At 35.4% G+C, this 14,326-nt stretch overlaps 1 protein-coding gene across 1 annotated transcript in view; it reads left to right on the forward strand.

The window, feature by feature from the left end:
• The window catches only part of LOC110828217 (inactive phospholipase C-like protein 2), a 67,319-nt gene that overhangs the window by 37,350 nt on the left and 15,643 nt on the right, over nucleotides 1-14,326 (forward strand). Inside the window, exons 5-11 of the mRNA XM_022060729.2 lie at nucleotides 213-325; nucleotides 6,515-6,578; nucleotides 9,894-9,987; nucleotides 10,872-11,075; nucleotides 11,399-11,516; nucleotides 12,195-12,366; nucleotides 12,483-12,663. Coding sequence (XP_021916421.1) covers nucleotides 213-325; nucleotides 6,515-6,578; nucleotides 9,894-9,987; nucleotides 10,872-11,075; nucleotides 11,399-11,516; nucleotides 12,195-12,366; nucleotides 12,483-12,663 — 946 coding nt within the window. The remainder of the gene's footprint in view (nucleotides 1-212; nucleotides 326-6,514; nucleotides 6,579-9,893; nucleotides 9,988-10,871; nucleotides 11,076-11,398; nucleotides 11,517-12,194; nucleotides 12,367-12,482; nucleotides 12,664-14,326) is intronic.

A 14,326-nucleotide genomic window follows, 5' to 3' on the forward strand; every position in this document is an offset into this window, starting at 1 on the left:
TTATTTAAGGACGCTTTTTTCAATAGCTCAGACTGTATAGCTTTAAATGACAGATTGATAGTGAATAATGAATTATAATGAATTGAAATGAATGTGGAAGAAACCGACAAGTTTGAACGTTTAGGCTCCGTGGTACGTTCTAGAAATATAACACAAGTTTTACTCTATAATAAATTCTGTTCATCATATCTTATATATTTACTTTCTTTCAGGAAGTTCATCAAATGAAGAATGATGGCAGAAGACGGACCATAGATAGCAAAGAATTTATCGACATGTTCAAGGAGATCGCAACAAGACCAGAGGTGTACTTTCTGCTCATTAGGTGAGGACCAATTATAAATGTTATGAAAATGCTTAGACTATGGGCATGTAAGACAATGGAAAACGATGGCCTTTTTCATTATGAATACAAATTTTATAACACTTAGACATTATGTTATAACCATGAAAGCATAAATCATTATAATTAGCAGTCTGACAGGGCCTATATCTGCCCATTTTTAACATAATAAAATCCAAAATACTGATGAATATTAATTCAGTAAATCAACTGATGTTATTAATCAGTATCTGCTACACAACCATGATCTGGTCATTGCTTTGTGGCTCATCTCTTTACTGCATGCATGCAAAATATTTTATTTCAAATCTTTTCTCCTTTCTTTATTTTGTCCACAATATTTTCCCTTGTAAATCTTTGTTCCTAAAAAAGGGATTATGCTACACATAAGAAGAATGTACCTGTCTCACCATCTGTATCTTTAATCTCTGAAACAACTAAATCAATTTAATAAAATTTGGAACACTGAAAGTAAAGTATTAAATATAACTGTGGTGTTTACCCCCTGCTTTATATAAGCTTAAATTAAACTTGACTGATTTTCTGAAAGTGGTTTAACATACATAAAATCAATATGTGATATAAATTACAGACCTCATTATGATACGAGTTTCATTTTAAACATGTTTCTGTGATGTGATCAGCTTTGCAACAACTAAACATCAAGACATACAAAATAACAAAAAATGCATTTGGGAAATATTCCACTCCAGGTCATTTCACTCCCAGATTGGTACCTAAACTACCCCACTTCCTACTGATTCACTTTTCATAATAACCCACATAATCTCAATATTAAATCATCGTCATTTGATTCATGTATCACTGAGATTTCATTCCCATGAGATCTGCAAGGTAAGTGGAGATAAAGTGGCATGGATAAGTTCCAGTACACAAGAGCCAAAGCACTGGAAATGTGAAGCTAATGTAACAAAATGAGATATTTTACGACTTACAAAACATACATTCCTTTGCCTAAATGTGTCAGAAAAAATACCATACACTGTGTCGAGACAGTTACTGCCTATCTACTGTTATGTAGTCCAACTGAACCAGTTTTTAAACATCATTAATACCTGCAACAGGACAAGGTACTTAGCCAGTTCCATCAATCGACCATGATCACGATTTCTCTCCCTCAGACACATCTTAACTTTATCCTTACATACCCTCCACAGTCTCACAAGCAATAATTTTTGAATTAATATAAAACTAGGTTAAAATTACAGGACAAAAAACCCTTTTGACAAAATAAGTTTATAAAATATGAAATTTAAAGATTTTAAATATTAAAAAAATTGTAACACTCGAATATTGATAATGTCAGTTTTTATACGCTAAATTTAAAAGAAGACAGCTGTAATTACAAGGCTAACTGAGTGCAAATGATATATGGGGTACACACTGATGACTGGTTTAATGCCTGAAACAAAAGAGTAAATAATGGTGGGAGTCAGGGTAGCTCACTAAGTACAATTACTGACTACAGAGTGGACAACCAAGGGTTTAATCACTAACAGGGCAAAGGTTTTCTTCTGGCCACTGCATCCAGACTGGCTCTGAGATCCATCCAATGGGTACCAGGGGTCCCTTCCCCAGAGAAACGGTGTGTCCAAGGCATGATGCTAACCACTCACACCATCTAGTGTTCCTGTCAAGATTGAGTAGGTTCTATACCTAATCTCACCCCAAGTAGGTCCATTGAGTGTACTGGGGCAGCTTTACATTTACTTTCTAAATAAACAGTGAGAAATTTATTTAAATGTTACTGTAGTAACATAGAAGCTAGGCAACATGTACAAACATGACCTTCCTTTTTATATAATACAATATTTTAATTGCCCACTTACTTCAATGTTCTTAACTACAGTTATTTCCCTGAGCACTTTGTTTTCAGACACTTGTAATTTATGTTCTTCCTCTGAAGTAAAAGACCATGATTCAAACCCACACAGAACTGACAGAATTATTGTTTTATACATATCTTGATCTTTAGTGGTCTGGAAAGCAGCCGTGAAGTTTATTATCTATCTGAATAGTACTATCTCCTCATTACAATATTTCAGAGTTGCAAAGAAAATATATTTTATCGAAAGTTTATGGAAGTGTCTTAATCATTTGCAGTCAAATTATGAGATGGCCTTGAAACCACATTTCATTCAAGTGGGTCCCATGTTAAAACAACCTCAATAATCACTACATTTAACATTTCTGTTATTATGTGGGGCCTGCTGTCAAAGAAAGTCATAGAAACTTCTCCAATAACAACTCACATATGTCATGGAAATTTTCACATGGTACTGAAAGATTCACTTCAAAACAAAGCTATGACTAGTAAACATTTTAATAAAATTACAACTCACATGAAAAATATTATGTTGGTAAAATATGTGTACAATAACTGCAAAAATCATGCATATATAAAATATAAGTCATACCTCATATTGAAGGAAGCAGTCATGGCCTAATTTAATTATTATTCCAATATCTGTATTAAGGGACTGAGAAAATTATGAATCTTAGGCGGGATATTCAACACACATTCTGTCTTTGATATCATTCATTTCCTTTACCTTGCAATACGTAACTAGAGCAGTGGTTCTCAACTTCTTAGTGCTATGGCTGTCTTTTGATAATAAAATATTTCTGTAGTGTCCTTAAAAACTTAACAAAAACTTACATTTTTATGTGCTTATCTTTAATGAACTACTCTGCACGTAGAAACTTCAAGTTAAATTCAAACTTGTGTTGTACTTACCTAAAGTGACACATTCCTGCGGGAGTAGAAAACTGGTGCAATTTTAGAAAGCTGTGTCCTCATGATCCCTCATGTCCTGCTCAGTATTAAACTAGTTTTGTTTTTGTTGCTGCATATCTTGAGAACGATGTTTCACACAATATGCACAAGGAAACAGAAGTACCTTCTTCACACAATCTCTTCTTTCAGACCAGGCTAATGTTAATCAGAGGAATGCTTTTGTATGTATTTTTCAAACCTGTGTCTTTTGAAATGACAATTAATTCCTCATGTTGTTTAATTAATAATATTTGCTCTGTGAGAAAAACACAATCAGGCTTCCTGGAAAATGCTCAATCACCATAACCTATAAGTCTGATAAACTTTCCATTATGTCCAAGCAAACACCATCACTTATCCATTTCTGAACTTAATTAAAAAGAATCACCCAATATCATAAAATAATATGACATTTTTAAATGCCCGTCCTCCAGAGCTATGCATAAGAAGTTATCAGTTGGTTCATGTCTCATGATAACTATAACAGTCATGCATTGGAATGATAAACTTGGTTCATTTATCTTTGTAAGATATGCTGACCTCTAGAGCCACAAAGTCACACAGACATGATGTCACACATCAATTAGACTTGAAAATTCTGCTCTTGTAGTATGACTATGCAAAGGTTCGCACATTAGCACTTCATCTTCAGACTATTTTATGTATCCCACAAACGCAAGCAAAGCAGAAATACAGGCAACATCAACAGATTCACCACCTCTCAAAGCAAAATTCTGACTGCTTTAAACCCGCATTTGATAATACAACTCATATATTTGATTCTTATCAAAGGTGCAGAACTCAGAATGTAACTTTTTATAATCTCCAATGGTTATCACCAAGCACACATAAAACTTCCCTTTCTTCGCAAAGTATGATGAAATTTTCGGCGATGGGCTTCACCACAACAAGCAATATGACGAGTTACGCTGTATGATGTTTCACGAAATTTTTCATTTTAACCTTCAGTGACTGGTGTCTGATTAGTTCGATAATGTTTCAGTTCACCACTATCACGTTTAATAACGAGATAGGTTCGTCTTCGCAGTCAACATGGTTTGTATAAACACGAAATTGTAATTTTGCGGGAACCAAGTGCCCTAGTTTGGTAACCTAATACACACTGGGAATCAGGCGCACTGTAATCATGAACATCCGAATTGCAGATATCTGTCATAAAATTTACGTTCTTTTTGCAATTTGTCTTTAATATCTTGAGTACTTAAAACTTCACCTGTACGTGTTATCGTGTAACTGGCGTTGCTTTTTGTTTTATCTTTTTTTAATCTTCCCGTTCTGAGACAGTAGTTCATTACAAGGGTTCAAGAAAATAAAAACGTTACAATTCCCTGATACATAGACGTTATGCGAGTTTGGTAAATAATAAATGCTATTGTTTCCAGTCCTAACTTCATGAAAACTTGGCGCGAACAAGCAAAATGTATTGCAATAAGCATAATTTCAATTGTCAACAATTGAAATTACACTTCTTAGAGCTGCAGACGCCCTAAAAGCCATGCCAACACACGTGTTTTTTGCGCTGGGAGTACAAATAAGTCGACTGATAGTTTCTCAAAACCGGTATGGGTAGTGCGACTTGAACGAGTAATGTATCAAGTTAATTAAATTATTGTGATTGAATATTGTTGCATTGCGGGCTAACTCATTTACAGCACTTTTCCTATCACAGGGGTACTGAGGTACAGAGTTTGAGTAATATTGTACTAGGAGAATATCAGTCTGAAAGATACCAATTTCTTTGAAAATTACTATCATAACGTAACATGAGCCAATGAAAATTGTCCCTTGATAACTTGTATGTAAAAAGTGCTTCATACATTTTCACAAATCATCACACGTTTTTATCCTCAGCATTAAAGATCACCTTCATGCTCCAGTCACATTTTCCTGGTATGAGTAGGTTAGGTAAAAGGCTGGGTGGGGCCGAGCCAGTGCAGATGTTTTGGCAAAAAGGAAAATTCCTAGAAATAATCAAACCCCTGTCATTCAGTCCACATCCAGACACTTTACTGACTTTGCTATCCTAAATTTCAAATAAATTTTTATCAAACATTGTCCATGTGTGTAATGCCTCTCCCTCATTCTGAGGCCTTCCAATCTGATGGCTAGAATACTGCACAAAGAAACGTAATGTATTTTTTGTTTTAATAGAGAAGCACAAAATATCTTTTTGAATGGAACCATTCTGTTGAAAGTTACATCAAAAGGGATGTTGTAATCTGTAATACATCTCTTTCACTCTTTTAACTTCAAACGGTTCAGTACAGGAGAGCCTGATAGTTGCTATGCTAAACCATAATAATTCTCAGAATCACATAGACTCAAATCCCACTTCCATGCTACATATCAGCAGCTGATACAGCAGAGGTTCCCACAGTGTGGTCTGTCAGTTCCATTCAGGTCGTCAACGGAACAACTAGGATTAAAAATGAAATTTTAAAAAGATTACATAAATACACAAATAAGTAATGGACATGTGCCAAGATACTTGTAGAATAAATTAAATACAGTACCAACTTCTTTATTCTCATCTTCAGCATCTATAGCATAGCACATTTCAAGGCCGTTGACAATTTTCAAACAGTCACAGAAAAAATAAATTCAGGAACAACTGTAACAGAATGTCATAAAATAAATACTTGGATCAGAATGATGACTGTATTTTGGATTTTAGAATTGCGAGGTCCAAATAAAAATCAATTAGGTGATTTTTGTATATATCAGTTACTTTTATCCTTTACCTTACCTGAAGCACAAATTATGTTTTAGGCCCTGTCATATTTTTCAAAAATTCTGTGTTTTGTAATAACTTAGTACTTGGAATAAATTACAGATCTCATTAAGATCTCAAACTTTTATCAGGAACTATTTTTGTACACAACTTTAATAAAATATACATCAAATAATTTCTGACTTGTTACAGTGTGATATCTGTAGAGTTTTCTTTGCAGTAATGAATTTGTATTTGCAATAAATAAACAATATCAATGGTATCTGTAATATATTTTGAAAATACGAGTATGTGTACTACACTGAAGTACACATTTTCAAAGTTGTTAATGTTTACTGCAATACATATACAAACTACATTCTACCAATAACATCATTTCTCTTTACTTCGCCTTTAGGCGAAAGAAATAGCATTATTCATGGCTATTAAGTTCAGATATAGCCTGTATATTCCTTCAATTTCTTAAATTTGTCATAAAATACACAGTTGAAATATGAGTTGAAAGGTTAGCAAAACATGCCTGCACAACACAGAGGGCAGCTGTCTTAATGACAGAAACAATACATGTTGCAGCTAACTGCATTGTGAACACATCCCAGGTGAAGTGTCCTTTTCCCTGCAGGATAGCAAACAAAGACTATCTCTCTGTGGAGGACCTGCAACTCTTCCTAGAAGGAGAACAAGGGGTAAGACTTCTGCACAGTAATTACACTGAAGTTGCATGGCTCCTGCAAGACTGGACAGCGCACAGATCTACTAAGTCAGGTGTCCTGCAGTTTTCATATTATATTTATAAGTCACTATGGCTAGAGTGACAGTATCTATATCTTGCATCACAAGAGTGAAAAGAGCTAAGCATTAAAGTTTACATGGGTAAGTCAAATGAAAGTAGGTCAGACATGAAGATGTGCAACCTCAGTCTGTCTACCAATAGAATAGCTAGGACTTCATTTGGAGAGCAGGGTGTGTTTTATTTGTAAGATTTGAGGTTTTCACAGCGGTGAGTATGAAGATTTCTGTCTTCTGGGTTGTTGCGCTGTGTAGTCTGGTTGATGTTAACCAACGTTCATCGAACTGAAGACGGAGGCAATATGACCTCTGAAACGTTGGTTAGCATCGACCAGACTACACAGCGTAACAACCCATAAGACAGAAATCTTCTGTGTTTTATTTATTTATGGTTTTTACTGTCAATAACTCATACTGCAGAGTTTCAAATGATGGAATGATTATTGAACTTAAATGGATATGGAACAACAGAAAAGAATTCATGTTACCATGTATTAGCTAACCATGTGATGGCTAACAATCTGAACGATTAAAATTAAAAAGTATTCTGCCTTACTTTCATGGCTCAGTGGAATACAGCAGAATTTATCAGACGAAATGCGCCATTAGCCAGCTTCAGCTAGCCAGGCATTTCTAGCTGGCTAGTCGAGGCTTATGCTCATGGCAAACATTTCAAAGCTGAAAACTTCTGGCCGGGTGGCGTTAATGACTCATTTTATCTGATTGGTGTTCAAGTGTATGGAGTATTACTAAACCACAAAAGTAAGACAGAAGACTTTCTTTTTCAAAGTATTAGCCAGACTAACACAGCTAAGACAGTTAACATGAATGCTTCACCCCTGACATGGAAGGAAGTGGTTATGGCCTAATTTACTTTACTACTGAAAAAATCCTCAATGAACCTCAGTAAGGACAGCCAACCTCTGGGCCAAGATTTGAATTGTGAACCTCCCAAATTCAAAGCAGCACTTGGTTGCAACATTTGGTAGAGAGTTTTTTTTAAGATGAATCAACAAACACTAAACTTTATTAGATATATTTATGAATTTAGATACGTTTCTTATGTCAATACTGATTCCCTTGTCACAGAATACTTCCTTTGTAACTAAATTATGTTGAAAAAATGCTCACTTTGTTTCAAACATTTAAAAGTAGAAGAAGTGTGATCGCAAATGTGAATTAACACTGCACTGAAGGCCTGAAACATTTAATCTTTTAACATCATATAAGTATTCTTTAATGTGGATATATGTTAACACTGGTAAATCTCATGAAAAAAATACATATCTTGTTTCTGCCAAAAATCAACCATTTATGGGATGATATGCCACAAGCAGTATGGGTATTTTCTACTACATTAATGGATCTTGGGATATACTCCCAAGATCCATTCACTAGCTTGAAAGTAGGACGGTTTTTTGTAAATAAAATTACATCTCACTATTCTCAATGTCCCGTTTTTCCACACACATTAATTATCGTTCAGTGAGATCAGTAGCTTTTATGATTCTCTGTTGAAAGAAATGTCTTTGAGCCCCTAGAATAACATTTCAAATCAGATGAAATGTGATGCCTGTTTCTGTCATATATTTCATAGTATCACAAAATCGGAACCCATCTTTAAATGAAAATATTCATAAAAGAATATAAGCTACACAGAGTAAACTCCCTGTGTACCTATGCTATATATGTCTCTTTATTTTATAATGTAACATGTATTTACTTTTTATTTGAAGTCATACTGGCTTCTTTTGAAACCAAAATAAAATTACAGAAAAGTTTAGCAAACACTGATGTAGTACAATTTAGTGTGTCAAAGATTGCCCGCATGACTGACAGAAGGAAATTAAATTTTTAATTGGTTTAGAAAACATATACTTTAATTAAAAATTAAATCAAAATTGCATTTAAAATAATTACAATTTGTGAGGTTTTGTAGTAACCTTCTTCTAATACACAATCCTGTACATTAATGTGTTGGTTCCCATGGTCATATGGTTCAGATTCTGTAATGTGTTTATAATTAGAAGGATCTTTTATAATCTTAAACAGCCTTTGACTGTGTCCTGCTATACACATGTAAGTTAATTGTAGTGAAGAGTTTCTTAGTTTATTTAATGATTCTGTCAACTGCACAGGTTATATAACACAATGTGGCAAGTGACAGTATAATTATGAATGGTGAATTGGGAAGAATGTGGCAGGAGCTGGCCATGACCTATTTCGAAGTATTATAATAGACTGTGACAATGGCATAACCTTTTCTTTTATTGTGGTTGGTTCATGGGTTATTAAAAGACACTGTTGGCAGCTACGAGTGACATTGCCTAATTTTGTGTGTTAAAATTAAGTTGTTTAGCAATGTGTTATTTAGCCTTTCATTATTTGAAAGGAGCAGTTCTACCACATGAGAATATCTGCAGGCCAGTGAAAAGGCAGATAAAAATAACAAAGTACAATAAATATTGGAATAAAAGATTATGAGAAGGAGAGAAAATGAGGGTAAGAGAACAGCTGTGCATTTTAGAATGAAGGACAGGAAAAATGATATGAAAGGGGAGAGATAAAGAAAGAGCAGGTTTGGACATGGTGATGAAGAGAAAAATTCCTAATAACAACAGAAACAAACGCCAGTCATACAACACATAGCCAATCACCATACTGACTGCCATCCTGGCTAATAATCATATGTTCAAAAATACTTGGAAAAAACAGGGATTTTTCAGAGGTCTAGGCTTACTTCTTTATGTGCTTGTTAGATTAAAAATTATCGTGAAGCAAACTCACAGTCGAGATCTGCAATGGCCAGAATTATAGCTCACACTGACAAAGATGCATTAAGTTGTTGATACACACTAACAGCAAAGAGATGTTAAGTGTGTAAATGTTATACAATGGATTCTGGTTAATTGGGACACATCGGGACTAGAACACTTTGGCCCAATTAAGCAGCTGCCCCAATTATGCAAAGTTCCATGTAAAGAGTTAAGAATGTTTGTTATTTAAGATTTGTCTCAAATAAACGGCTGCCCCAATTAACCAATAGCCTGATTACCCAGAATCTACTGTATATATTTTTTCACTATTGTCTCTTCCACTGTGGGCGATGTACTGGCTTCACAAGAAGTGGGTGTGATAAGTAAAAATAAAACAAACTGACATCAGTTTAAGAATTCTGTTGGATATTAATGTTCTTCTTGTTGTTGATACAGATGTCAGACTTAACACAGGAGAAATGCATGGAAATCATAAATCTATATGAACCAACGACTGAAGCTCGTGTTAATGGACAACTACTTATTGACGGTAACTATGCCACAATATATTCTTGCATGCTTGTAATCCAAATCCTGCATGATACCTCACATTCAATGAAGATTCAGCCGATTGACTTGAATGAAAAGAACAAGAAACTGTTAAAGCATCAAGAAGATGAGAGTTGAGATTCTCACAGTGGAAAAGATGTCCATGGTTGTCTTCTGGGTTGGGATACCATGTGGACTTGTCATGGATATCAATGTTTTGGAGGAACATTTGATACCATATTCAGGGCTGATAATGGAAGAAGTTTGTTCCTCTAAGATATCAGCACCTACCTACAAATCCAAACAGCAACAAAACCCAAAAGACAATGATGGACAGGTTATTCTTCTCTCCAGTAGATTTCACTAGAAGACAGGAAGAAAATACATACAGTTTCTTAGCACCATTACCAAAAAGTCAGATTTCTGTCTTCTGGGTTGTTGCGCTGTGTAGTCTGGTCGATGTTAACCAAAGTTTCTGAGGTCATACTGTCTCCGTCATCAGGGCGATGACGGAGGCAGTATGACCTCTGAAACGTTGGTTAACATCGACCAGACTACACAGCGCAACAACCCAGAAGACAGAAATCTTCATACTCACCATTGTGAAAACCTCACATCTTACACCAAAAAGTCAGTTTATGAAGGAGCATTTTCCAGGCATTTAGATCAGAAATGATTTCAAGGTACTTCATAACAAAGAGGATTAATCCTGGAAAGGTCATCATACACCAGATGAAACTGCAATTTCATCTCATATTGCTAAACCTTCGGACAATGAGACACTGGGAAATTTTAGGCAGTATTATCCAAGGAAAAGAACAGTATCTTATTGTCTAAAAAGTACAGTACATTGCAAAATGGACTGTTCTCTTTGTTATGCAACAGGTTTCACCAAGTACCTGCTGTCAGAAGAGTGTGACATCTTCGAGCCTCTTCATCGAAAGGTGTGTCAGAACATGAGGCATCCTTTCACTCATTATTTCATTTCTTCCTCCCACAACACATACCTACTCGAGGACCAGTTGAATGGCCCATCCAGTGTTGAGGGCTATATCCGTGCCCTTGGCAATGGCTGCCGTTGCATTAAAGGTGAGTGTGTTGAGTTCCACATCTGTGGACCCAAGAAAAGAGGTAATATTTTAAATAATATATTGCTGGTATGGAGGCAGAAACATTCATATCAACTACTGGAGGCTTAAAGACAATATCTTTCTTAGTATTAAGAAGGTTGTCTTCTGGGTTGTAGCACCATGTAGTATGGTAGAAGTTTACTGATGTTTCAGAAGTACTTGCTGCCTCCATTATCAGGGAAAATCCTGTGATGGAAAAATTAAGCACTTATAAAATGTTGGTAAACTTAATTAAATTTAACAAATGTCAAGAGTTCACAACAAAAACACTTGTGTTTGCAGTGGACTGTGTAGATGGACCAGAGGAACCTCTTGTATACAGCTACAATACTCTGACCTCGAAGATATCGTTCAGACACTGTATTGAGGTGATCAAACAATTTGCCTTCATGCACTCACAGTAAGTTTACAGCATAAACTAGTACTCTTCTTTAATAAAAGTACAAACAATTAGACACTTTAAATCTTTATAATTCTTGAACATGTTATGTTTTTCATCCTAAAAAATTCTGTCATCTCAGCATAGTTTATTTCACAAACCCTATGGACTCAGTATTTGTCTACAACCCAGTTTTATTTCAGGGGAGTCTGAAAATGAATGAAAAACATTACACTTACTTACTAATGTCCACAAATCATCTATAACGACAAACTAGCTAACCATATGACTCGAAAGTCCTTATTTGAGAAAGTGATAATCCCTTAGTTCCAATAATCTGCCTTTATGGAACCCAAAGGTTTTTTATGGCATTCACAAGAGCCTGTCAAGGGATCTATCCTGTGCCAGCTTAATCCAGACCACATTCTCACATCCTCTTTCTTTAAGAGGCATTTTAATATTATCTTCACCATTTATGCCTACATATCTCGAGTAATCTAATTCCTTAAGATTTACAAACCATGTCCCAGAACATTCTGAATATGAAAATTAACAGATTGTCAATCATGGATTTGAGCCCTTACTGAACTAAAAATCACCTCTGATGGTGAATCCAGTTTTCAACTGGGCTTCAGGTAGATACTGTTCCAAATCTTGAAGCATCTATTCCTGGAACTGACAATGAGTTATGACCCACAGGTACCCCTTGTTTCTTCACCTCGAGAATCACTGTAGCGTGGAACAACAGCATACTGTGGCACGCATCCTCAAATCTACACTAAATAAGTTGCTGTATATTCACCATGAGGGCAGTTCATGTGATGTAACCCAGATGAGTCCTCATGAGCTACGGTGGAAAATTATTCTTATGGTGTGTTATCACATTTCCTTAATTTTATATATAAAATGTAAGAAAGATAATTATAAACATGTAATAAACAAGGCATATATATGCATGCATCTAATAATTCTGGTAATTTCCAAAAGGGTAAGAAGCTGCCATTGGACTGGGAAGATGAGGAGGGCGAGGTGACAGATGAAGACGAAGGTTCTGAATCTAGTAAGAAGAAAGAGAAGCCAAGACGAATTTTACTGTGCAAGGAGCTATCAGATCTCATCAGCCTGGTCCGGTGTCACTTTGTCAACTTCCTTACTTCAAGAGAGATTCGTATGTTAATTTATAATACAGAAATACAGTGTATGCATGGCTTGGATCTTCAAGTGTCCATGCATATGTGCATAAAAGTAAAATATTTTAAATCTATTTCATTTCATCAGTTATTAAATGTGATCCACTGTATACGCATAGCTCTGTCACAGCCATGTAGGCTTATGGAAGGAGCAATATGAAGTAAGGAAAGTGTAAACCATTTTACATTAGTTGTTTTCTGCAGGTATCTGACCTCAGTACTTCTTAATCTTGAAATGACATTGTGTTTTATTTTAACCCTCTACATTTCAAGTAATTCTTTGTCAATATGAGCACACGATAAAAGACTCCATCCTGACAAATCAACAGACATCATTACATATTTACTTTGTATTGACAGTTGAATCTAACATACTTAAAACATTCTCTCAAAATTCTTATGTATTATGGGAATTTGATGATTATACCAGGTGATTCAAAAAGGACTTTACAACTTTGAAAGTGTATAGAAATTTATTCAGAAGGCTTACAGAATCGGTTGAGGTGTCATTTTGTAGCAAAACAAATCAAGTTTGACTCACGTTGTGCTGTAGTACCGAATTCCGTCACCGCGAGCGCAAGCGGCAGTGCATTTGAAAATGGCTCGAAAATTTTCTCATACCACAGTTAGACGAAGATGACCAAAAAGGACGCATTCACTTGCAGCAAGACGGCGCACCACCTCACTACCTCACAGAAGTCCGGGATTTCCTCAATAACCGTTTCCCAGGTCGGTGGATTGGTCGAACAGGGTCGATAGCATGGCCACCTCGTTCTCCAGATTTGACACCTCTCGATTTTTTCTTATGGGGTTTCATTAAAGATCGTGTGTATGTTCCACCCTTACCTGCCAATCTCACTGAGCTCAAAGCTCGAATCCCCGCCGCAGTTGCAGAAGTGACACCGGATATGCTGGATCGTGTTTGGCAAGAAATTGATTTCAGGTGGGATGTCTGCCATATTACCAATGGCAATCACATCGAACCAAAATGACTGTTTGAGGTAAAACTTGATTTGTTTTGCTACAAAATGACACCTCAACTGATTCTGTAAGCCTTCTGAATAAATTTCTATACACTTCCAAAGTTGTAATGTCCTTTTTGAATCACCCTGTATAACTAACAATCATAAAACAAATAAAAGTAATTTAAAAGGAATAAACTAAATTAAAAGCAGATTAAATTTGAGGAAGGCTTGCTTATATGCAGTCTAGAATCTTTTGTCTTACCATCTGCTATCTAAAAATGTTTAAATGAAAACATACAAAACTGTAATTTTACCTGTTATTTTTCAGTGGTGTGAAAACATGGTCTCATGTTAAGGAAGAACATAGATTGAGAATGCTTGAGAACAAGGTGCTGAGGACAATACAGTAGACCCTCATTATACCATGGCCATCAGGGGACGGCTTCAACACCTGCATTATAAGTGAAAACAACATTTATCTAATTTTTAAATCATGAGTTTTATGTATAACTTACATAGTGACTAAAATACACTAAATTCAAGACATACATTACATATTTATTGATTCTATTGACACACATTACTGTAAAGTACAAATATGTTATCTCATTACTAAAATGGTCACATATTTAATTTGTCAGAAATGATGATAAACTTTATCCCTTTTACCTGCATG

The sequence above is a fragment of the Zootermopsis nevadensis genome, unplaced genomic scaffold, assembly GCF_977971745.1.
Source record: "Zootermopsis nevadensis isolate Lab colony 2312 unplaced genomic scaffold, Znev_1.0 Znev_ptg000025l, whole genome shotgun sequence".
Lineage (NCBI taxonomy): Eukaryota > Metazoa > Arthropoda > Insecta > Blattodea > Termopsidae > Zootermopsis > Zootermopsis nevadensis.